At 38.7% G+C, this 25,936-nt stretch overlaps 1 protein-coding gene across 1 annotated transcript in view; it reads right to left on the bottom strand.

Moving 5' to 3' along the window:
* Positions 1 to 615: 615 nt before the first annotated feature.
* Positions 616 to 25,936, bottom strand: part of rasa2 (RAS p21 protein activator 2) — a 26,304-nt gene continuing 983 nt past the window's right edge. The window contains exons 2-24 of the mRNA XM_069534020.1: positions 23,367 to 23,490; positions 18,772 to 18,875; positions 18,590 to 18,684; positions 17,281 to 17,357; positions 15,337 to 15,420; positions 13,725 to 13,797; positions 13,542 to 13,618; positions 12,948 to 13,049; positions 11,183 to 11,336; positions 10,791 to 10,939; positions 10,235 to 10,349; positions 9,597 to 9,671; positions 9,174 to 9,297; positions 8,747 to 8,853; positions 8,562 to 8,645; positions 8,276 to 8,353; positions 8,123 to 8,196; positions 7,646 to 7,752; positions 7,174 to 7,256; positions 6,258 to 6,466; positions 5,840 to 5,943; positions 5,304 to 5,484; positions 616 to 4,066 (exon numbers count right to left, since the gene is read on the bottom strand). Coding sequence (XP_069390121.1) covers positions 4,036 to 4,066; positions 5,304 to 5,484; positions 5,840 to 5,943; positions 6,258 to 6,466; positions 7,174 to 7,256; positions 7,646 to 7,752; positions 8,123 to 8,196; positions 8,276 to 8,353; positions 8,562 to 8,645; positions 8,747 to 8,853; positions 9,174 to 9,297; positions 9,597 to 9,671; positions 10,235 to 10,349; positions 10,791 to 10,939; positions 11,183 to 11,336; positions 12,948 to 13,049; positions 13,542 to 13,618; positions 13,725 to 13,797; positions 15,337 to 15,420; positions 17,281 to 17,357; positions 18,590 to 18,684; positions 18,772 to 18,875; positions 23,367 to 23,490 — 2,411 coding nt within the window. The 3' untranslated portion in view covers positions 616 to 4,035. The remainder of the gene's footprint in view (positions 4,067 to 5,303; positions 5,485 to 5,839; positions 5,944 to 6,257; positions 6,467 to 7,173; positions 7,257 to 7,645; positions 7,753 to 8,122; positions 8,197 to 8,275; positions 8,354 to 8,561; positions 8,646 to 8,746; positions 8,854 to 9,173; positions 9,298 to 9,596; positions 9,672 to 10,234; positions 10,350 to 10,790; positions 10,940 to 11,182; positions 11,337 to 12,947; positions 13,050 to 13,541; positions 13,619 to 13,724; positions 13,798 to 15,336; positions 15,421 to 17,280; positions 17,358 to 18,589; positions 18,685 to 18,771; positions 18,876 to 23,366; positions 23,491 to 25,936) is intronic.

Here is a 25,936-nt window from a genome sequence, read left to right as displayed (position 1 = left end):
CACCTATACTGCAGCCAGCCACCAGGTGGCAATCAAGACACTCTGGCCTCCCTTTTGGGGAACAGCCATCTATCTTTATTTACAGTCTATGGTAGATACCATGTTTTTCTAGATCTGACAGTGTTACTCAGCTTAACTCTCTCTGTGCACTATCCACAAATCACTTCACGTTTTTAATGTATGTTCTTAGCAACTAGAGAAAGTCAGAGACTGCAGAACCCAAGAAAAGTGGCCTCAGATTTAGATTCTTGTGCTACTGCCAGGGAAGAGCACGGAAGATACATATCAGTCCCTTAAAAATTTCAGATTTTTTTCATCAACATCCATTAATTATTCTCAGATGATCAAATCTGGCAAAAAATATTCCTGGCACCAACCCAATTCAGATCCACATCCTTCTCCCGAGTCTCATGGTAATTCGTCTTGTAATGTTTTTTGAAATCCTGCTAAATAACAGACATAGATGACGTGGTGATCAACTGGTGCGATGATGTCATCTGCTTCCCACATTTTCATAAAACACACAATCCAGCAGGTGTCACCACGATGCTCCTATAATGTTCATCAGTGATTTTTTTTATCACTAGGAGCACAAAAACCTGACACACAGGAGAATTAGGGGCAAAGTGTTTATTGTAACTTGTTTCAAAGGACACTGACGAGACCATGTATGAAAAATAAACATTTCATGTGTATAAAAAGAATAGACACTGTGCTGAAGCTGCATGGAAACATTCAGAAGAAATTATTTGGAGATGTGAAGGTAGTGTCTGCTTCCTGTAAGTACTGACGACACTGGACATACAGAAGCTCTGACATTACAAAGAAAAATCCTTCACACTGAATTTTAAACCTGCACTCTGCTGCCACTGCCTCTCTAAGTTGATTATAAGATTGTTTTGCAATTTCATGTCAGCATTTGAAAAATAAATGTGCGTACACCTGAACCTCAAATCAGTTTTCGTTCTTGTATAAAACTGACATTTTCTCATTTTTATAATTAACAGGAAGAGATCAGAAACATCAGATATGTGGTTTGATTTGTTTTGTCCATCTGATCATTCAAAGCAAACATGAACAACGTTTAAACTAAACCCTTGTGGCCACAATTCAACGAGTCAAGAAGAGCTGTGTGATTCAACAACTGCCAGACCGCTGTGCGTGTTTCCACATCCATCTCATAAGGGCTGTAGTCTGACAGGCGATTGAGTCGTTGGTTGATGTGTTCACTTCTTCTCCCAACTGAATGTGGACCAACTTATTTAATGTTTCATGTTAAACACTCTGTCAACTTCACTGTAATTGTTACCGTGTCAAATAGTTAATTGGTCTGTCTGTATGTTATTAAATAGGATGATCAGTAATATATCTTGTCTGCATTAAGATGCTCTGTCAATTGTATTTATGCTGCAAATACCAGCTTTTAATGTTTACTTATAATTCAATTAGCAAATAAGGCCACCAGGTAATAAAGCTACCTGCAAGTAGAGTGAGTTTTTCTTTCCCCTGCATCCAAACTAGTGGTTGAAGAGAAGGTACGATTTCATTTGACATGAATGCAATGATATGACAATATGATAAACAAATGGAATAACTCATGATTCAGAGACAAAGTGAACAGAAATAAAAACCCTCTGTTCACCTTCACGTGAAGATGACGAGCAGCTCATCTGCTAGTGCAGTGGCTCTTTAAAAACTGCAGTGGACATGCAAGTTTATACAATATATAAAAATATCTTTATGCCCTGATGAGTTCAAATTCAGATCCCACAGTTGTTGAAATTTGATCCAGGAAAATTTTCTTTCCGATTCAAAATGCTTCACAAGAACAGAAAAATCATCAAATGATAAATTAAAATCAATCCTTTGACATTTGTATTATGGCTCCGATTAAACATCCCGCATAATATTCACTTCAGTAAGCGTGTTAACATGAACGAGTGGACGAGTGGAGGTTCAGCAGCAGCTACAACCACATCCAGTTGGTGACAAAACAAAAACAAAAAGCCTGAAAGAAGTGCTGCAGATAGAGAACCAGGTACCGTACCAGAAGAGCAACGATTAACTCAGTGTTAAAAAAAAGATTTAAAAAAAGTTTTCCTATAAAAATATAATGTTAATTATACAAGACTTGCATGTTAGAAATATATAACAGACCAAAGGCAAAACAACTTATTTTTAAAGGCCAAAAAACCCAGGGTTAAGCCTGTATTATCAGCATGAAACTTCTGTTGTTAAAATGAATGCAAGTTTCTTTATTTTTCAAAACTTAATTGTTCAAATGGGCAAATGATGGGAAACATTACAGGAGACAAACAAAACCAAAACAGGAGTCAATCAAATTTAGATTTTTCTTCAGTTTTCAAGAGCACATAAATAATACGTTGATAGAAAGTGTAAAAAGTTGCAACCTCAAACTTTCAGTTTTGGTTTCAGTACCATATAAATATCAATTCTATAAAACCGATTAACTGAAGGGTTCAAAAATCAGCAAATCTCTTTCTGTCAGTTTATAGAATCGTTTCTATTACTGTACTGTGCAGCCCTACTTCTGCAAAATATGATTGCTAGGATAAGAATTTATCTCAAATTTGAGTCATTTTAACAGCGTAATTAGTGCATTATTATTATTATTATTATTATTTAGGTTGAATGCATATATTTTTGTTTTACAACACAGGACTTTTCTTGACTCTTTGGGTTTGGGCAGCAGTTATGGCAGTGGGGTGCTGTGACTAAAAGCTGAGGAAAACTTAAAAACACAAGTTTTAGGCAACAGAGTGTCGCGTCTTTTCTAATTTTATTATTTTTTCTAAAACCATAAAGTACAACAGCTGGAGCTGCACTGAACTGATCTTCTGAGAGATAAAAAAAAAGGACATGGTGTGATTGTTGGGGCTAATTTAGGGATAACAGGGCTCATTTGTTCCTCCAGCATTTCATTTCTTAGCCACTACAGACATGTTGCAATGCTCTCCACTTCACAGCACAGATCTGAGGTACGACGTACCAATAAGACTCACAATCACAGCGAAACACAACTCTAAACCACAGTCATGTGCTATCAGGATTCAAAACTGAACGCATGCAATCCGTTTGCCTAAAGTCACTAAAGTAAAACGATATGTTAGCAAAAAAAAAAACGTACACATAAACCATATATATATTCATTTTTAAAACATTTGTATTCAAAATACATGTTTCATTTTTTCAAGTCAAAACTATGAAATTGTCTTTGGTCAAGAAAAATATTTTTAAAAACTAAAGGCTGTCAATGTTATTGTACAGGAATGAAACAAATATGATCATGTAACTGATCAAATGGGGGAAAAGCTGATACCAAGTATCTAATGGTTTTTCATTTGGAGAGTTCCAAATATTTAAAGTGCTTCTGCATTATTCCCTCAGCGTTTAATCTGAAAGAAACATCCATCCAAGTAAGGCAGATCGGTTTCATCTACTCAGAAAATGTATGTATATATATACACATTTGTTAAGGGGAGGAAGGACAATAAGAATGGAGGAAGATTTTAAATGTGCTCAGGCACAAGGGGAGGACGCTCCTCTAGAAACGTGGTGATTATCAATCAACTCCGAAAAGCAAACTGTTAAAAGATTGGGAAAGCATACTCAGCTGTCGATATAAAATTTGGTGAATAAAAAAAAAATAGCAGCCTATTCACACACTTATTCTAACTATTCCTTTTTGATACAGCTGGAGACGTAGAAGAGGACGTAAATCAAGAGAGGGAGTGTCTTTACGTGAGGAGGTGAAGGAGGAGGAGGTGGCACGAGAACACGAGGAGAGACACAGGAAAAGCTTTCAATCCATCCACTTCCCGCGTGGCAGTGGTGGAGTCAAGATGTCTGGAGGTCAGGGTGTATCAGTTGTTCTTCTCCTGGACACACAGCAGCTGTTCTCGGAGGGACAACTCCCATCACTCCTCTGAGACGCCAGTGTGTCACTGCAGCGCTGCTCGTGATCTACTGACACCTGCTGGTACCACCGTCTCAGGCCACACCTGCCCATCCTGGTTAGGAGGTTTTCCCCACTATCGGGTTGGCCCTGAAACAGACAGGATGGCAGTGATGAAGGCGTGGGCCCGTCAGAGTGATCGCAGCAGTGATTACTTCAGGTTATGTTTTCACCCCAGTCCATTTCTTTGTTTGACAGCAGGATTACACAAAAACTGGACAAACACTAGACAGATTTCAACAAAACTTTGTGGAAGGGTGGGACGTTTTCCATTTTCTTTAACATTAAGAGAGGAAGTTTTCTTATTTTTTTTTTTATTTCTCCTATTTCCCAGGGAATAATTTATGGATCTTGATGAAAAATCTGGCCTATAGGGGACTGATATTTATGAGTGCAGCTTGATTGAATTCTAAGTTCCCCTCTGGTGAAAATAAAGTTTTTGAACAAGCTGACACGCCTATTTATATGATAAAATCATAAGGCTGAGTATTTCCACCTTGGGGGCCCGGTCACACATATCAGTGACAAACCTTCATCTCCCATTCACTTCCAATCTGTGCGAGCAAGGAATAAAATAAGGAGGGAAGGTGTAGAGTTACATTTAAGCCATATTAAGGTCATGAAAATAATTTTTGATCAAACTTCTGAAGACGTCATTTTGAAGATAAAAGAAAAGTTTCAGGGGCTGTAATAAAGTAGATAATAAATAGAGTGGGACTTTGAGGGGACTGGGCCTCGGCATAGATATCCAAGCCATTGCCATTTTAGTTTTTACTAGGGACGCACGATATGGATTTTTTCCATTCAAAAACAGTTCTGACACGGTTCTGAGTGTTCATTTAGTTTTTGAGTGAAGTGCATCAGAAAACTTCAAACAACTTTAGGTTTTAGAACATTTCTCCGTGTTGAAATTTGCAAATATTTTTCCTCCTTTCAGAACCTTTGCAAATTTGTTGCAAACTGCAATCCTACAGTCACTCTCAGAAACTGTGAAAAACATCCACACCGGCAACAACATTCTCAGTTCAACGTAAATGTGGTATGGACAGGATGTATGACGTCAGGACGTTTTATCGGCTATAATTTCATTAACCGCTCAAAAAAATTTAATAGAAAATTCACATTATCGAGACGATCATGTATTGGGCCGATATCTGTATCCTGCATCGCTAGTTTTTACATCATTAATCAAATCAAAGAACAAAATAACAGTTCCACATGTGGTCAAACATCAACTGAAACTGAAAACAGCAAACTATATATATGTCTATCAAGTCATACACATGTTTTGCAGATCAAGCATTCTGTAACAGCGGTGCAGACTTACACGCTGCCATACTGCGCCGTGGTGTCGTTCCTGATGTTGTGCTGCCTCTGAAGTTCCTCCATGACGTTGCGGAGCTGTTTGAGCGTCTGAAACGTCTCTTTGGGTTCCTGAATGGTGAACTTGGAGCATTCCTCCTGCTCCCGCTGAGGGCCCTGGTACACTGCCATATTGGCACATGCATCTATTGAGAGGATAAATGTTGCATTATGAAGTGGAGCTGACAGGTCGGGTTATGTTTGATCAGAGAAATCGTATGTGTGCGTGCAAATGTTGAACTGTCAGTTTCTGAAAAGTTACAGAAATAAATAAATCTCTTAAATCTACCTGATGTTTTTTATTATATTTGGCTTCTCTTTTAGTTCAGATGTAGACTCAGAATTTCTGACACATGATACATTTGATTTTCTGATACATGCCCTGATATCCAACAGTTCCTATCCAACAGTTCCCTACCCAATGATGCCGTGCAGAACTTTGTGACACTTAACAACAATCAGAACCTGCTGATGAACAGATTTGTATGAGTAGGCACTGACCCTCCATGTCCTGCAGTTTGGTGTCGTTTGAAGAAAGAAGGGAGAAAATTCGCTCTGTTTCCCGGTCACAGTCTATGTCAAGCTGTAGGTTGGCCAACACAGTGCTGAGAATAAATAGCAGAGAAAAAAATACATGTTTGTTTAAATAAAAAATACCAGTCCAACCAAGTCAGGCCTGAGTTTATTTTCAGTGAATACCAAATGCTTAATATAGTAGTAGAAATGTCTAAACCTTGATAAGTTATGATTTGATGCTTTTGTTTTTATTCATTTGTTTTTTTATTGCCATGTATTTTGTGAAGCACTCTGTAACCTTGTTTAGATTAGTGCTTTAGAGATAAAGTCATTATTATCAGATATTATATAGAAGATGAACTAGTCCTCCTGCTGCTTCTGGAGGTGGAGAGGACAGACTCACGTTGTGCAGGGCTTGCACCCTGGTGCGTTGTTGTTCTGGTTTTTGCAGCACTGCCAGGCTCCAGCACTGTAATTAGAAATGTGGAAGTTGGCCAAGCGTCCCTCATTGCAGCGTGTGACCTGACCCAGGACATCCAGCCACTCGCTGGCCTCCACACAGTTTCCTGCCTGTACGTACAGAGGCTTCTCAGAGTGGACCACCTGAAACATCTGACACAACAGACAGAGCAGCTTAAAGGTCCAGTGTGTAAGATTTAGGTGAAAGGGATCTATTGGCAGAAATTTAATGTAGAATAATTCTCATGATGTTTCCACTAGTTTGTTTCATCTAAATTGTATGAATTGTAGTTTTCTTTACCCCAGAAAAGGCCCTTTATATTGAAATACTTTATATGTACATCGAGGGGGGTCCTCTCTACGGAGGCCACCATGTTTTTGACATTAGTCCAGACTGGACAAACTAAACATCTTTTGAGTTTTTCTGACAACTGAAGGTTACAGTTTCTTTTTCATGTTTGGAAGGAGAGGGTGAGGTGAGGGCTGTTCAGCTGCAACATGCAATTTCAACACTAGATATCTCAAAATTCTTCACACTGTACCTTTAAAGGAAAGAAAGAATTTCATGCACTTTTACAGTCTGATGTAAAATAGTGGCAGGTTAGTTTATGGTACAATTAGAGAAGCAATGAGGTTATTGATGAATTCAACATTCCACCTGCATCAACCTGAGTAAATATGTTTCCCATTAAAGTGACAACTCACTTCTAGGCTGATTTGAACAAGTTTAGCAGCGTGTCAACATATGCTCACATTAACATCATTTGTTTATTTTAACTTGCACTGGGGCGAAAATCTCCATTACAAGTGGGGCCATGGCCGTAAAGGGGTGATTGAGCGTCGCAGGGGAACTGACTCACATTTTTGCGGTTAAAGGCACTTTCATCCAGTTTCTCCACCGCCTGGATATTTTTGACGTTGATAATGCAGAGGGCCTCTTTCCCTGAAAAGCAGAAGTCTTTCATTTATATTGTTTGCTAGTGTTGAACAATGTGCTCCTTGTAAAATCATTAAATATAAGAAAGTGAAGCTCCACAGCTTGTAATTTACCCTTTAATAGGTCAAGAGCTCAAGGCAAGTTTTATATGTAAAAATGTGTATGGGTGGGTGGGTGTGTGAGAGAGAGAGAGAGAGAGAGGAGAGAGAGAGAGAGAGAGAGATAACATAATACTAATATCCAAGTGTAGAATCAGTTGTTGTTGCCGTTAATGTGCTGTTGTTTAATGGTGCCATTCCAAACCAGCATGTTTAGAATAGGCAATTCACTAGTGATTAAAGTTTGAGATGAGAAGTGTATTTGGTTTGAAATGAAATGATAGAAACTATCCTCACCTTTGTGTTTGTGGTAGGAGAGCTCCCTGTTGGTCACTCTCAGCCATCGCTTCTTGAAGTTTTTCTTCCCCAGGCGTTTCCTCCCCTGGGCACGTTTCTGTACTTCCCTACAAGGACACACAAGATTAAGATTCAGAAGGTCGGTCATGTTTTACAAGAGCTAAGTATATATAGAGAATTGTGGACATTTTTTTAAGCTTGTTTTGTCTTAATGTCCAACTCAGCTCCAGTTGCATTCGATCTGATTTCAAGCTCATTGTTTATTACAGTTTCGTGGTTGTTTCATGTTGTGGTGAATGCACTGATTTTCATCTTGTCTGCATGAAGCTATAGCAAAATCTGTCGCAAATATTACACTTCAGTTACCACTTCATGATTAATGCAGAACGTTTGAATTGTGTTGGTTATAATAGTTAAGCCTCTTCATCTCACATTTCCTTTCTACTGATCCTCTTTAGGCTCCTATTAATCACTCACCCCTCCTTGAGAACCACTGCGTCCTCCAGCCCACTAGACTCTTTGCTGACGTTCGAGGAGATCTCGTCTAGAAACTGGAAACAGAATCTATAATGCCACTGCTGTTTAAAACAACAACATAAAAGCTAATAATTTGAGTGTAGTTAAAAATACCTTTTTAACTCTTTCGATACAATTGTCCTCTTGGAATGATTTGAAGAAGTCGTACATGTAGGTTTCTTTGAAACTAGACTGAAAATTGAAAAAAATAAAGACGTAAATCAGTTTCGAAGTCCTAGTTTTAACCATTACCTAATTATAATATGCAACTTCATAAACAATCTTTAACATTATTAGGTGTTCTTCTAAACAAAAAGCTATAAAGTAAAGTTTTAATTTATAGAAATCTTGATTCCTTATCCTTCCCACTGTTAAATACAGAAACTGCTGTTCATCTTACCAGTTTTTTTGACAAACTACCCCAGCTGCCCAGAGTCTGGATGGTTTTTGAGATGAGCGTGAGCGTGCGGGAAATCTCAGGATCCTAAAATTGAAGACAATTAAAAATATTAGTAACGTGTAAGCCATGTGTGAATGTGTAGTGTGTTTGTTCAATGGTTAGCTGTCCAGCGTCCATGCACTTACAGGATGATGGGAGCGGAGCTGGAAGGAGTGTGGAGACAAAACAGCCACAGCAAAGAACCGCAAGAAAACGAAGCTGCTCACCGCTGAGTACTGAACGTGAGGGTCGGCTGTCGAGAGAGAAAGGAAGAATGTGTTTGAGAAAGTAACAGCTTCCATGTTCAACTCAGAAATAAACATCAGAGAAAATACTGAGGTTGAATTTATTCTCCATCATTTTACTATGAGATGTTTCTAATTCTACAAGATGAAACTCAACTCAAATTAGATTTGGCTCCACCTGGTGGTAAAATATATCAACACACTAAAACCCAAATGATCTTATCTGTTATGTTACAAATGTAACATATATCCACACGTGTTGTTTTAAAGTTTCTTTTAGATGCCTCATTGGTAATTTCCCTCTCCATATACAGACTCTAGTGTTTACCTGGGAAACGTTTACAGGCCAAGTGTCTCAGTAACCTGAAGACATCACACATGAGCGGGGGACAGCTCGAACTGGACTGGGTGATGGAGGAAAAGACCTTCTGGACGTAACCCTGTAGGTTCTCCTGCAGAGTTAACAACAACATCAGTACTACTCTACATACCATACCAAAGATACCATGCACAATACTGAGAGGGAAAGAATTAACTGAAGGAAACACAAATCAAGAATGATCCATGTGGTATATTTCACAATCCGTGGTCTGTCAGCCAGAAGTATTGTTTCACAAGACATACTGTTTGGTTGCATCAAAATGTTGTATAGACTGAAGTTGTACAGATTTGTGAGCATGATCAAACTCAGAAGAATTTCTAATACATCAGCTTGTCTGTGGAGAGGAGTATAAGAGACAAACACATTTACCTTGTTGACTTCTACGTTGTCACCTTCCTTTAGTTTAACAGGGTCTATCTCACAGGTTTTGTTGGATTCACAAATCTATATAAGATTGAGAGGACAAAACAAACCACAATCAGGTTTAGATCAAATGTATTATTTAGAAATAAACAAACTTGCATTTGTGTGGAATTTCAGATTTTATTCCTCTTTTCTTGTAACTAGAACTAAAACTGACTATAGACTAAAACTGGATAAGATGTTTACCATCCTTACCCCACCTTTGTGTTTTTCTTCTAGACATGTCAAATATTATTGTAACAAATAATTACTTATGTTAATCACGTATAAAATATTGAATTAATACGTGATTTACAAAATTACATACAACAAATTATGAAGACAGATTCAGTAGGACCAGCGTACCTAGCCAAAAATAAAGACAGATAAAAAGAATTATGATTTTATTCCCATTGAACTGAGTCATTTAAAGGGAATTATTGAAAACTGTTTTCAAAGAATGGTTGATGGAACTAATTACATTTGCACATCTGCTTGCCTGCAGTGGAAATACAGCTGTTTTACAAAGTTTTCCACATTGACCTCAGTGATTCATGCCCATTCTGGCATCTGTGTGTGTGTGTGCACACCCTTATTACTCATACCTCATCTATTACAGGCTTCAGGGTAACCGCCAGGTAATTTTTTCCCACAATCTTCATCATGTCATCAATGCAGCGTGTTGCCAGTGAGTTGCCACGGAATATAATGTTAGCCTCCCTGTAAGGACACAGAAATATTCCACCATCATCGACCAGACTTTAGAACCATTTTGACCACATTTCATGACAAAAGAACCACTTCAGTTTTTTAAAAAGGAAAAAGAATATTTATGTTTTTATCACCAAGATCTTATTTTTGTAATTATGGCCAAATTTGACATGTAATCCACCCTCCTATGCTTCACAAGTTTAATGGGGTAACATGAAAATCTACCTTTTATCATCTAGTATTTTCCAGAGCTACTTCCTGTTTGTCATGTCAATTTGGTTATATCATCACAGCGACAAAGAAAGACTGGAAAAACTACAAAAATCAAAACCAGGCTGTCACACTTACACTATTGGAGAAGTAAAATTTCGGTCATGAAATGTATTTGGACACGTTTACCTACAAACCGCTGTGTTCCTGTACTGTGTGTTATAATGTGTGAGCACTCACTGAGTGTTGTCCAGCTCTAGCACCGCCACAGCAGAAACAAAAGGCACAAAGCGATTGTGGTGGAGCAGCAGTCGGACCACGGGCAGCACAGCCTCGTACCGCTCTCTGTAGATGTCCCCCAGGATGTGAGCTGCTGATGCTGAGATGGGCTGAGGGAGGCAAAGAATAATGAGAGGTCACAAGGTGAAAAGGGGAAATGCACCACTTGCAGAGAGAAGGAAGTTCTGGAGAAAGAACATAACTTTGCAATAATCATCAATTCCATGATTATATTTCAATACACTTCAGAAACAGATGCAGTGAGGTGATTGAGGTATAAAAAGGAAAACAACACTACTTTGAATTATCTGATGTTATCTCAGGATTTACTGTAACTTGATCTGTTTCCTCACCTTCACATCTGGGGATTTGAGCAGCAGGTTGCAGAGTGGTGTGTAGCAGGCAGATGGCAGCACAGTGTCTTCTATGTAGGTCAGCTTCAGACGTAAGGAACCTAAATCATCCGACTTGGACTTGCTGCCGTTCCCTTTAGGCTGGAGGAGATACCTGACCACAGGGAGACAAATACTCTACATCACAATGGTTCATATGAGACATATCTGTGTCACTGAATATGTTTGCTGACATGAAAACTTATATTTTACAAAATACACAATGCAAAAAGAATGTGAATTTATGATTATATTATACATTTCCTAATTCAATTTAAAATGTTACTGAGGTTTCTCCTGTGTGCACATCTCTCTAGAAGCCAACAGGTGGAGCAAAACACAAAACGATTAAATGGAGAGTAGAACTGTTTCAATGCTGCATTTTGCAAAATGGGATCATCCCTAAACTGCTTGATCTGTAACCATGGTAACCACAAGAACAGGGACATTTCTCTGAGGAACTCACCTGCTCTTGCGTGTACACACACACACACACACACGCACGCACGAACGCACGCACACACACACACACACCAGTACAACTTGTCATGATGCATAAACAGGACGTAACTCCAAAAGAGGAAGACTCTAATGCATGAGAACCTAACCTGATCTTTTGAAGAGGAAGGTGACGAACCATGATGTCAGATTCTAACTGGTTTTGTCTCATGATACCAATCTTACCCTTCTTCATTTTTAAAGAAGCAAAGATTTTTTTTATCAGAGTTACATCAATGAACATAAAGATTTTTTTTCATCACTGTCCCGTCTTCATGTTTCCACTGTCGTACCAAGATAGAGACAAATGTCCCTTTCTCTGAAAAAATCTCTGGTAGTAAAGCCAGGGCTGCTGTTTGTTTGAAGCATAGATCTTACAGTTTCATATTATCTTAAGTGGAAATCTAAAATGGGCCTTTTCAGAGCCTAACAGGCCTGAGAACACATGCAGCCAAAGTACATCTGAGGAAGAGACTGTGGCAGTTTTACAATGGTGCTTGTATTATTAATTAAACAAACCATACTTTACTCCTGCTGAATCAATATTTTGATTATGACATTGAAATATATTTAAATACAATACAATACAAAGGAGATTTTAGGAGCGCAATGCTACTGTCGACGTCTGTTTAGTTGTGTCCAGCCAGCTGTTCCTATATTCATATGCATACCTTTAGAATAAAATATAATTTTGACTATGTGCCTAAAATCATCAAATAATAAAAACAGGATTGCATTTGAACCCTTACTTCAAAAACTAAATTAGTCTAAATTTAACCTGTGTCACTGTTAACATCTGTCTTGTAAAAAGTCAGAAGACCTCATTGAATCAGATGAATATGACCCGAGATCTGGATCTTTGTTTATGATTTCAGAAATGCACCACCTCCACGACTGTAAAGGCTGAGTTCAGCAGATTGTAGCAGTGTGTGTGTGTGTGTTTGTGTGTGTGTGTGTGTGTGTGTGTGTGTGTGTGTGTGTGTGTGTGTGTGTGTGTGTAATGTCTGTGTTTCTATTCAACCGAGTTATCACTCTGGGAAAGACAAGATGTGAGATTTTCAGTAAATTGTGCAACTGGAGAAAGAAACACAAGAATGCAGAAATGTGGATGCTCTTTGTATCTGCCGTTCTGTGTGTTTGTTCCAAAAAATGCATTTTATATTTTACATTCATCCTTAATGGTTAAAATTAGGAATTTAAAAGGCATTTTCTTCTCTCCATGCCTTACCAGGCTTTGTGGACATGGTCCGTCCGCAGGATCTTGACAGGGACCCGCGTCTCACCAAGAAACACGTCCTGAGCCAGATTCTCATTGTTCCACAAATCAACTCTGGAAATGCAGAGGATGAGAAATGAAACTATGCATTTCATCTGTAAATAAAAAGCATTATACTACACCAAACCACGTGTACGGTACATCAAGTAAAAGATAACCTTTGTAGTGTTGTGCGTTTTCAGCACAAAAGAAATCTCACTACTGAGTGGTGCTTACCTGGTTGGTGCATAAACGTCAATACAATGCCCGTGCAATGACACCACCTCAAATCCAAACCTCAAAACCATGCATGAGTGTTTACCTTTGACTCTGTCTAGTCTTACCCAGTGAGCTATGAGTCCACTGTGATGGAAGCCCCACATATCCTTAACCAGAAACCAAGGCTCTCTATCAGCAGTCAGAACACACCAGATCCAAATTCACTTTTTTGTCTTTTTGTCAGAGTAATAATTTTTCTTCTGTCAAGACTATAAAGAGGGAGAATGAGAGATATAGAGAAAGAGAGAGAGAAACACACGGCACATTGAAAAAGAAAAAAATACTCACTTTAGCTCAAGTTTCTCAATGTCCTCCTCCTCCACTTGGAAGTGAGACTTTTTAGAATAGCTGCTGGATCGTGTGACCTGAGGGTGAACATGTGAAGGCTTACTGACAGGTTTTCAAGTACTCTAACAGTCAAGTAACCATGAGATCATTTCAAATCTATGATGTTGTTCCACGGCAAAATACCTCAAAGAAGAAGGTCTCTTCAAAATGAGGGTTGCTGGTTTTCTTCTTCACCTTTGTTTTCTTTTGGTCAGACCTGAGGAGAAACATTATAGAAAAACTTTAAAGCTCCTATTTTTCTTCTATAAGTCTGCTCTTATTTCTTTGCCTTAAGATTAAAGCCATTCGATCTAGTGATCTAAACCACGTTGTGATTGGATTAGATCATGCTACTGCCTCAGCCTCAGTTTCCTTTTGCATCTAAAGTTTGGGTTCAATGGCCCTATTACAGGCAAATATTCACGTACGTTGTTTTTGTTCATGTTGATTTTACCCAGTCTAACTTTATATATGTGTCCAACGACAATGTGTTTGTGCATCTGTTTGTCAGCACGAGTAAGTGTGAGAGAGTGAGTGAGTGAGAGAGAGTGAGTGAGTGAGAGAGAGTGAGTGAGTGAGTGAGTGAGTGAGAGAGAGTGGGAGAGAGAGAGAGTGATTAGATCTCGGGACGCATTCGGGTGCATTCACACCTGTACTTAGAGCCATCCACTTGTGATCTGATCACTCTGGATGGATGTAAATGCCAGTTCCGCACAAGGTCAATGAATCAAAGGACACTGGCTCGGTCTGTGTATACAATTTCATTGTTAAACTACAGAGCACATCATGCACTACAAAATAAAAGCACTACAGCGTTTCTGTTGACTATTTAAAAAAAAAAAAGGGGGGTTTAGTATTTACAGGAGCGGAAAAAACATGGCTTCAAACTGTATAGTACTGGTATTTATTTGAGTACACAGGCCTACTTTTATATAAGGAAATGGTCATATTAATGGCCATATTCAAGGCAAAGCTTATGCAAAAACATTGTGCTGCAGTAGCAGCTCCTCTGCAGAACATATTGTTGAACTGAGAAGCTAACTATTGTGCATTGAACAGATACAGTTGCATAGCTGCCTTTCTTAGTGGTTATTTATGCTCATACATTGAGCCTTTAACAAAAATTGAAAAAATAATAAACATGACCTTCATATGTAAGATATCAGGGTGTTACATCTCGGCTTACGTTCGGAATTAAAAAGTGATCTTGGGCTTGAAAAGGTTGGTGACCACTTTTCTAGACCACAGTAACATTGCTGCACTCATGATCTTGTATGTGCCACGACGTGACTTAAACACCTCAGAAGTCTTGATCGTCAATCTCCAGCTTCGTGACAAAAGATAAGATCATGCTTACAACCAGTTTAAATCTTTTTCAAATACCTTCATTTTGAAAAGTTGAATTAAAGCCTGGCTTACATATTTGTGGAGGGGTTAGATATATCATGCTGAGTAACGTTTGAAGTATTGTGATGTGAACCTACTGAATATTTTCTACATAAGATGATGACTCTACCAAGGAGGTTGTGTTTTCACCCGTCTATTTGTGTGTTGGTTGTTTTTTTTGTTTGTTTTTCAGCAGGATTGCAAAAAAACAGATTTTTACAAAACTTGGTGGATATTAGTAGGAGCTTCCACTAACAGTTTGTAGTTTTATTAATGTAAAACTACAATTGAAAGAATATCATCCCCATATGTCTTTGTTGCTATGAAACCTTGGCTTCCTTTGGTCTGTGCGTGGCGTTTGCAGACTTACCTGGCAGGTCCGACGAGTGACACTGTGGCATAGGGGTCACAGTTCTGCCCACTGATTAAAGGCAGCTCCTGACACTCTATTATCCTGCAAGAGGTCGCAAGAACAAAAATACAATTACTAAATACACCATGGACAATGTTAAATACCCATTTTACAGTGTTATTATAAAGAATTTAAGAACAAATTTAAAAAAAGACATGGTTTCATATTAGCAGCAGGGTAAATCAATCCACTCAGCTAAGTGCTATTTTGGAGCTGATCATCTTCAGCAAAACCTTCAATATTTCAAGCAAGCAAGCATGAATTGACTTTACAGTGACGCAGACCTTGGGAGAGATTAGCAATAACAATCTCAACTGATTAAAAGAGATGTTTATATAAAACAATTACGAATATACACTTACGTATTTTGAGTGAAAAGGTTTAAAGTTTTCGACAGTTCTCAGACTTGTTTAAACTGGCATCAATTATCAAGATCACCACTAATATAAATCAGTACTATGCATTGATGCCATGGTGTTATAGTGTTCACTTAGAAGTACAGCTCTGGCCTCATGTTCAGCTTCTGTCACACAGGGGCCACTGCTATTTTCGCAGGTGTTGCAGGTGACAACAAACAGACACTGTCGGCACTCTAAACAGGATGTGGCGGCAGAGCAGGAGTCACAAGAGAATAAGAATGAATTCAGCCCAACACTAAGTGAGGCCAGAGGGAGATGCCACACACTGCGAGTGTCAGGATGTTTGTGTATAACCTTCTGGGGTGCCATGACGATATTCCCAAAGGTCTCTCCACTGCATCTCATCGTCTTTAACTCAACCCCATCTCGCTCTGTTCGTACCATCTCTGGTGACTAATCACAGAGTGTAAGTGTGTACATATGGCAAGCGCTTATGGTGAGCAGTTACAGTTTTAGCAAACAACCTGAGTAGCACAGTGAATGACGGCAGCAGTAAACCACAGTGGTTGCAGTGTGAGAGGCGCAGGCTTCCTGCTCAGATGTCATAACTTCCTCCTCATTAACCTGCTCTTCAAATATGAATGAGGGGTACGAAACATCACGAGGTCTGACATTCACAAACATGTACCGTGAACACATTTGCTCCACCTGAGTGCTTTCGATCCGCCTGAGTTATAACAGTTTGATGTAAAATTTACAGCTGGGACTTAATGGTGATCGATAGAGTAATATTGTGACACACATATAATCTGGAACAGCCCACTAAGCAATTACCAAATTATAGAATCTCATCAATGATGGATGATAGCATTGTTTTCACTTGCTTATAAACGTGTTTTTTTTGCCCTATCTTTATTCAAGAGCGTAGTCTTTCGGTTTGAGAGCAGGACTTATTGATTTCACGTTCAGAATTTAGAAATGCTTTCACTCAAAATCCTGCGGCCTCACTCAATATCCCATGCCTGTGTTTAGATTTGCTCTGCTTGCGCTTAAAATGTGTGCTCAAGATATTTTGTTGCCCAGAGAGATTTCCTGTGTTCCAGTGTGGGCTCTTCTCCTCAAGCTCACTCTGCTTCTGTGCACACGTGAAACATCTGCTCTTTGATTTCTCCACTGCTCTTGGATTTTTCTTCTGCGCTTACATTTTAGACGCTACACGTCTGTCATAATTCCCTAACCAATAGAATGCCAGCTTCATGTTAACATACAAAATTGTTCACCTCCGTTATGGGTGAATTAGTTGGACTTCTGCAGGGACAATTTCATTTGTCATCAGTACACCAGTAATCACTGTTTTTTATTGGCTGTGGCTCCAATCCGCAGTGATGGAAACATGACACTCTGGTAAATGCGTTCTTTTTTTAAGAACAGCAAGGTGAAAGAGTGCCTCAGTTTTCAGTGCATTTGTGACATTGAACAAATGAGAAAGGTGTCAATTGCCTTTTTTAATGGGTTCAACCACATTAAAAAAAGAGGTACTCACCTGACTAGTAAGTGCTGACCTCCTGAGCCATTCTCTGCGATCACTTCATTCAATCGCATCTCAAGGTGGACTTTACCCTGTTGAACATGAGGAGAGGAGAGTGATCGGTGGGTGAGATGCCAAGAGAGTCGTCTTATGTTGGGGCACAAGGCAAAAGTTTCAATCTGAATCCCAGATCAACACGTGGGTGGAAAAAACAAATGAAAATGTGGGTTGTAGTATGTGCTTGTGAGAAAATGACTGGATGCCAAATCTCTCAGACAACCAAATCATGTTTTTTTTTTTACTAACATGCAAAAATATGTTCCTAGCATTTAATTTGAATACGATGAAAGCATTGCTACTTTCTAAACCTGTGGCCCAGCTCCACCTCACATTTCATGTTGCTTTAAGTTAATGGCGGTAGCAAGTGTGACAACAGCTGTCAGCAGTTTTGACATCACTCAGAAGGAGTTTTACAGTGTCGGATGTGGTGAAGGCTGCTGGTCTTGCCTTTGGAAGTGTCGGAGTTAAGAGAGCTAGAGAGATACAGAGCGAGAGAATGAGCAACAGAGCGAGGCTAAACAAAACGCCCACACACTTGCACTCACTGCAATTCAGCACTTTGCTGAGATGGCGAGCAGTTCTTTCTGATGCAAGATAGACCTTTATGCCAATATAATACTGACTACTTTGCAAGGATCTGAATGAGCCAATATCATCAGCAAAATAACACTCGTATCACAACTCCCTCCGTGGCGACAAATATGGACAAAGTAAATGTGTATTATTTGTGCTATTGCTGCAGATTTCATTATTAACTGAGCAGTTTTTCTAACACATGAGTTAATGCTGCTCACAGGGTAGAGAAACAGCTAAAATAATGCTAGAAAGCCACTGCAGCAACACCTCCATCACTCTCTAATGTAACTTTCCAGCTCAAAGTGTCTACTTAAGTGTGAATCAGTGTAGCAGCACATACCCAGAATAGTCTGGCGTGGGATAATGGCAGCTAGAGTCAATATGTTAGCTCCAGCGGTGCACAAGTGGTTATGTGCTGTAGTTTCACCCGAGAACAACCAGACCACAACAAATTTGATCAAGCACAGCCCAACATGCTGGACATGTGGTAAGAATAAGAACAGCACCACTGAAGGAATTATCAATAAAATGCTGAAAGGAAAAAAAGTTTACAGCTATCCCAGTATCATGAAGATAAGTGACAACTTAAAGATCACAAGTAACCAAAATGTTTCTGTGATATATGCTATAAATCAAAAGCCACATTTTATACCTCATTTAAAACAGTGAAGTTCTTCCTAGACATTACCTGGACTTCTGAGTTGGGATCTACTGGCTGAAGGCTGAACCAGTCCTCCTTCCCACTGTATTTACACAGCTCATCCTTCCGGATTGATACCTTGCCTGAAAAGTCAACATTAAATTACAACCCATCCATTCAAACATTACTTACTTACTACTTGTGTAAATGCCTTACTTAATGTGACTTACCAACAGCTGGGTCCCTTGGAAAAACGCTCTTGGCATAAACGTAGAAGGATAAACACTGGAATGGACGTGGGATCTCAAAATAGAAGTCCTCGCCATAGAAAGGGCTGCAAATAAAAGAGGAAACAAAGGGAGCGTGTGAGAATGTGTGTAGAAATTAATATTCATTAGATCGACTAATTGATTAATCAGCTAATCATGGCAGCCTATAACAAATGTATGATCAGATTTCAGAATTATTCTACTCTAAAAAATAAAATCATCACATGTATTTTGCGCACAACTTTTATTCACTTCACTTGATGGTCAATGCATTTCTTTTATCTAAGCCAAGGAAGATTTTGTCTGTTTTTGTGTTTGTTAGCAGGATTAAGCATAAGCTACTCTATTTAACCTTTCTAACCTAATTCTATGACATTATTTGGAGGGGTTGAGTATGTGTCAAGGAAGAACCCATAAAAATGATCAGGGCACAGATCCAGGATGTTATTAAAAATGTTTCGTTAATTTCTGTTGGGCCTTGGCGGAGGTTTTCTTTCTAATGAGTGCCAGGCTAGTTTCATCTGCTTCCAAGTCAAATTAAAATGTTTCCAGAATCGGGATTGGACATTCATTATCAACATTAAATCCCTGTGTGTAGTCATCTTTAGTTCATCACAACTTACAATGGCCTTCACCTCTAAGTCTGAAAGCCTCTTGATCACAGTTGTATTACATGCAGACTCTCTCTTTTGAATAAATATCCCTTCACTCTAGGCCAGTCAACTGTCTCAGACCCATTCTGTAAAGCAGGCTTGCCATATTATGGAATACATATATAAAACTCACACCACTACACAAAACTTTGAGGCCATATCCACACTAATGTGGATATTTCACAAAACAAACTTTTTCCTCTGCTTTTGGGCCTCTTATCCACATGCAAACAGCATTTAAAGTCACTAAAACTGAGACTTTTAAAAATGTCTCGCCATATAAAGACTTCAAAAAAATCAGGTCCCTATTTATTTGTGTGTTTGTAAAAGGGATTTATGGAAACAGATTTAGCAGCCCTAAGGATTCCAAGAAGCTGCTTCACAACTTTTTAGATGCAAGCCGCAATGGTTATGGTGCGTGCTCATACCTACGAGGAGTGAGCGATGAAGAACAAGTCAGTGCTAAATAGCTATGGAAAAGGCAAGAGTAGCTCCTTCCAAGCTAACAACTTTTCTGAGACCTGAACTGTCGTCACCAGCATGTGTGTTGCTTGTTTGTTGTTACTTTTGGGTCATCTGGATGAAGATTTTTGTAAAATGAAGGTAGTGTGGATGGAGATTTTTTTTTTAAAACAGAGGGAAACATATCTGCATTAGTTTCTTCAACTACAGTTGGCACTGTGAAATGACCTGCAGCTCCTGTAACCAGTGGGTGTGCATGTGAATTTCTTGGACAAATAGCATTCACCTGATAAAATACTGTGAAATCATGTGTTCGCTAAATGAAAGTCCTCATGTAATGGACTGCTGCTGATTTGTAACGATGATGTAATTAGCGTTATACAAGGTTGTATTTATGACCCTGGATTTATGTGGAATGCATGTCATGCTACACAGCAACCATAATTACATTATTATATTAGAGCCAAATAATCATAAAGATAGTATTTGTTAATGTACAATGGATTGAAGTGCCTGAGCATAAGGTGGACAACACAGGGTGCCCTCATGACTCATCTAGGGCGAGGGAAATGTTCTCACCATGTCCTCAGTTTAAATCTGTCACTTCTGCCATCCATTCTCTCTATAAACAATTTCTTGTTCTCCTTCATCTGCATTCCTTTAGCGTACATCAAACTAAAAGGTAAAATAAAAACCAAGAGCCAAGAAAGCAAAAACAACTTTAAAGTGACAAATATATTTGGACACTAAAATAAAGAGTTTTATTATTAGAATTATTATGAAATTGCAGAGACTGGCATGTGCCTATTTGTCTATGGGTTTCTTACAGTAGTACTGTAATAATAACAACAATAATAATAATAACAATTCTATAAAAATGATTTAGCAGAAAGCTATGTGCAAACACAATCCACAATTGCACTAGTCTCACTTACAGTAACATAGCCCACAATCATAGAAAATAGTTCTAACTAACTTTGTCTCCAGAAAAAACAAATACAAATGTATGTCAATGAAATGTAAGACTTTTAAGTTCTCTGATCTTCTTTAAGGGAACAAAACGAAATCAAATACTTTTTAGGACTTTAGACATACCCTGAATATCATCATATGGACTTTCAGTGGAATTACTTTTAATGATAATCATATCATCACAGTGTCACCGGGACACACTTAAACAGACAACATGCTCACATTCACACGGATGAGCAAATGAACACTTTCCACTTCACCTAAACTGCAGGTCTTTGGACTGGGACGTAAACCTGTGCTCTTGAAACACACAGAGACATGTGGAGAACATGCGAATTCCAATAATTAAACAGCATGAGTGCTATGACACCACATAACCTGGCCTTGTGTTCAGCAGAGGACTGATTTCCCCTGTCAGAGCTAGCAGGAACACAGAGGGCCCAAGCATCTGTGCCAGTCAGTCCTGCCAACACATCCACGTCACGACCAAGACTATGAGCAAGACAGCTTGATCTGACATAGTTGATTGTAGGTTAAGCACTACCTCGATGCAGGTGCTGCCTGCAGATGGACAACCTGTCCCAAACAGACCAAGTAGTCCTCAACACAGTTGTACTGGATTAACACTTTATATGTTAAAGTTAAACCTCAACCCCCCTTTTAAAATTTACCTACAAGTCCTCTACGGTGAGCCAAGTTTGGAGTCTGGTATGTTCATTTAGGAGAAATAGAAACAAGCATACTGGTATAAACAACTTGCTAGACAATTGCTTTGTGTATAAATATGCTTGTTTTCAGAAAAATATAAGTGCCACTCGGACATGTGGTTGCCTGTCAAACATTGGTGGAGTTTATGGTTCCTGTGCCTTAATAAATTATACTTTGGGGTTCCATTTCATCCATGTTTAAACACTGAATCAAACTAGCCTGGTAATCAGACAGATTGGAACAAATATTCCCAACAATTACAACCTTGTGCTTTGGCTTTTTAAACCCTGCCTGCACTGATGCTCCTCTTGACTATTTATGGATCTTGGATGGTGAAATATCTTGCCTGACACTTCCGCACAGGGTTTGGCCAACACATCCTCGTATACGCCCACACATACTACTCAACATCACAGGGAATTATACACTATACCCATTCTGCATGAACTCAAACATACACCTACTGTACTACCTTCCCTTATCATTGTAACTTCTGAATAATAATGAGAGCTCGAGGTAGAACCACTTGACCACAGCTTTTTGTAAACACCTCCTTTAAATCATTAGAAACGGGAGCTCATACAACACAGGTAAGTCAAGCACCATCCAGGGCCAAAATGTGAATCATTATTAGGACGTGCTTAACAGAGGCTAAGGTGGGTGAGAGTGACAGAGAAAGAAAGGGGAGAGCGTGGGAGGACTCACTTCCTCAGAGAGAGACTGTAAAATCTTTTTGAACTGCACCGAAATCAGGAGAGAGAGAGAGAGAGAGAGAGAGAGAGAGAGAGAGAGAGAAAAAAAAGAGCTGTTGTGAAATACCTAGAGAGGGCAGGCCCATGTTAACACTGAGACATGCGACAATGAAGATAGACATCTAAAAAGGTTTCCTTAATGCCCATCTCCCACACCCTTCACTGAATCGCTGGTGAAATATCAAATTTGATCCACATCTGTACCAAAATATCTAATTTCAAATGGTATCAGTACCACACACACGTCATGTATTGATAGTGTTAAAGATGGTTAATTTTTCCCCATGACAGTCCAACAATGAGCGAAATGGTCCAGAGTTTAGTATAACTGAGTCACCATCAGAAATGTTCAAATATTTTTTTATTTCTATTTCAACATTTGTACAAAGAATTGAATGACGGTAGCCAATGGCTAATATCCAAAGTCACTAAACTTAATGTGTATTATGTATTTCTAGTTATTTGCTTTTATTTGCTTTCCCTGTTTTTACGTCCGCAGAGATTTTCAGGTTTTCATTCTTGTCTGTTTGCTTGTTGGTTTCTTTGTTTCTTTGTTTGTTTGTAAGCAAAAGTACACAAAAACTACTGGACGGATTACCACCCTCTTTGGTGGAAGGATACTGAGTGCCATTGTGGTTAAAACTGCATTTTTCATCAAAATTTTAACATGTTAACCCCATAAATGGTCCTTGCTCAATGTCAGAGCAAAAAGTAACACGGCTAGATTTGCTATATTAAAATTAAAGTATTGGCATTTCTTGAATTTTTCTCACCAACCATGGTCTGTTGTGCATTCTTCACGTAACAACTCATCTGACCAAAGTATGCATAGTGTACCTTGGTATTATTGAAACGTACTGAAATATTCAAGATTGGGAATTCATTATAAACAAATAATGTGACGGCTCTAAAACCACAACCTTAACTAGAAATAAGACAATAACAAGAATCCACATTATAATTCACTCCACGTATGTTAGAAGTTCGAGGGTTTGATTCTCCAGCTTACCTGACGCTTTTGTCAAACACCTTGGTGCGTAACACCTCCTCCTGGTCCAGACTTATGGTGCAAAAGGTGCAGAGATCCCTTTGACGATTTGGACCCGAGACTGGGCCCAGGTTCTTAGCTTCACCTGCAGCCCCAAGAGAAGAACATCATCACTAATTTGACCATCATCAAAATAACAACAACAGTGTCCCCTGGATTAATGGAGAAACAAATAATTAGCAATTAATTGCAAAACCACATGTGCCTGTGTTGCAGCATCTCTGGCAAATTAGGTTTTAGGCTATCACAACCCACTCAATAACATGTATCCATTTCTATACAGTCTTCCAGAATAGGTATGAATATATATATATATATTATATATATATTTGTCATTTTAAAAACATGTATGCCTGATAGAGAAGTTAACTAAATTACATTTGAGCAGAAATACAGAGTACTTTAAGGAGGGTCTAAGAAAATATGCATGTATGCCAATTCAGTGTACTATACCATGACAGTCCTAAACTAATAAAGCTTTTATATATTTGAATTAGTGAACTCCTACATTTAATCTTATCTTCCCTGAATCTAGTTCAGTGCAAGCTAATCTTAGTCAATACAAGCACAAATGATTGTAATCATACACAGTTCACTTTTAAAAAATGCTTTTGTTTTCAACATCCTCGTTTTCACATGGGAGCTCCGGCTCTTGCCAGTTGCACAGGCGAGCTGCAGAGCGGATGTAGCTGAAGTAGACGAGGCTCATATGTGGTTAAAAACATGAAACATTGACTTCCTCAGCATAACTAATGGCGACGGTACAGCGCTGATTCACAAATGACAAACACCTTTGTGACACACTACTTGCGCACACACACTTCCATTACATCGCAGCAGAACCAGATTACATTGCACAAGGTTTTGTGTAACACATACACAAAAAATGCACCAAATCGAAGCCATATAACTTGAAACTGAAACAGCGAGTCACTCAAAAGGGAGCTCTATCAATAACTTCACAATGAGTCAGATTTAGACGGGTGGATGAGAGGGGCAAAGACAGCAATCTAAATTGATCCTTGTGCTTTGGATAGTAACTCTAAGCCAAGTTAGGGACCTAATTAAGAAAAGCCAGCAGTGAGATCAGCTTTTTAACAGGCTAATCTTAGAAAGGGTCAGTAAAAGAGGCAACTTGTCACTAAGCTTGGATCAGGATGACCTGGTGGAAGTAGGGCACACAAGATCACAGATAGTTTACTTTGACTAGGCAACCACATGCCACCTTTCCTCTTAAATAACATTTCCACTACAACAGAAGCTTGTCACCCTGTGAAAACCATGACCACAAGTTCAGAGTATGTTGTCTTAGCTGACGAAGGCTTGATCATTCTATCAACTGGTCTGTGATTTGATTTTATTCTGATGTTGAAGAAAACAAGTGCATTTAGCAAATTGCTCTGTCCATTTAAAGCAGAAACACATCTTCATAGAGTGCCACCTCCATTGATGTAGGCTAAAGCAAAAAGGACAAAGTGTGAATGAGGAAGAATGGAGTTTCGTAAGACTGCAAAGTGAGTTACATGCCATGACAGTTCCTCTATTTTGTTCTGCTAACCATTTTCTCATTAATTCATAGTAGTGAAACCGACTTTTGTCCTCCTGTTGTGTGCCTATGGACATGCTTTACATACTTGTTAACTTATTTTCACCTTATAGTTACAAGTTAAATAACATTTATATCCAATGACATAACATGTTCTAACCCTGCTTACACATTTAAAACAGTATTATTAATAAAAACAATTTTCTAAATATCTCAGCATTAATGCACACTTGTTTTAAATTGAACTCATCTGATTATTGACCGCACTTGACTTTAGTTTCACCATTAGGATGAAGCAATGCCACATGGGGAAAATAAATACTAACCATGTTCAATTACGTCAGAGGGTGGTGCGGTGGAGAATATGTTCTGATGGATGTGTGTTAAAAGTGAGAATAATCAAATCTGCTGCAACACATGAAACACCTTGTTATCTACAAGTCAACGTGACTTGTGTAATTCACATGTCAATATCTAAGTAATGGCTGAAACATGAGACACACATCTTGGACTTGGAAGTATTTTGACAAAAACCACAATAACACATTTAGGCCTCACAGACATGTAGGTACAGAACTGGACCATCCCAGCCTGTGTTAAATCATCTACCTCAGATTTGTAAAATGTTTTAAAGTGGTTGTTATTCTCTGTCCATAAAGAAGAGTTTAAAACCACAACCGTCAAACAGTCTTGGAACTTATCAGAAATAACAATGTGACATTTATTATGATAATATTAGCATCGACTCATATGAACACATTTTTAACTTGATATTATTTTTGGCCACATCGTCCAACCCTCAGTCTGAGTCCAATGTTTCCAATTTGTACTGTAATTAGATGCATGACTATAGTAATATTATTATAACTACATTGGGGACTATAGGCTTGCAGAATATTGTTTGGTGCTGGAGGCAGGACAGCTAACTCATACCTATGTGGTTTCATAACTAATAATGTCGTGGTAAATGATGACAGAGGATCAT

This window comes from Paralichthys olivaceus, chromosome 11 (assembly GCF_024713975.1).
Source record: "Paralichthys olivaceus isolate ysfri-2021 chromosome 11, ASM2471397v2, whole genome shotgun sequence".
Taxonomy (NCBI): domain Eukaryota; kingdom Metazoa; phylum Chordata; class Actinopteri; order Pleuronectiformes; family Paralichthyidae; genus Paralichthys; species Paralichthys olivaceus.
Note: the sequence above shows the minus strand (reverse complement) of the source record. Positions and strands in the feature narration are given on the sequence as shown.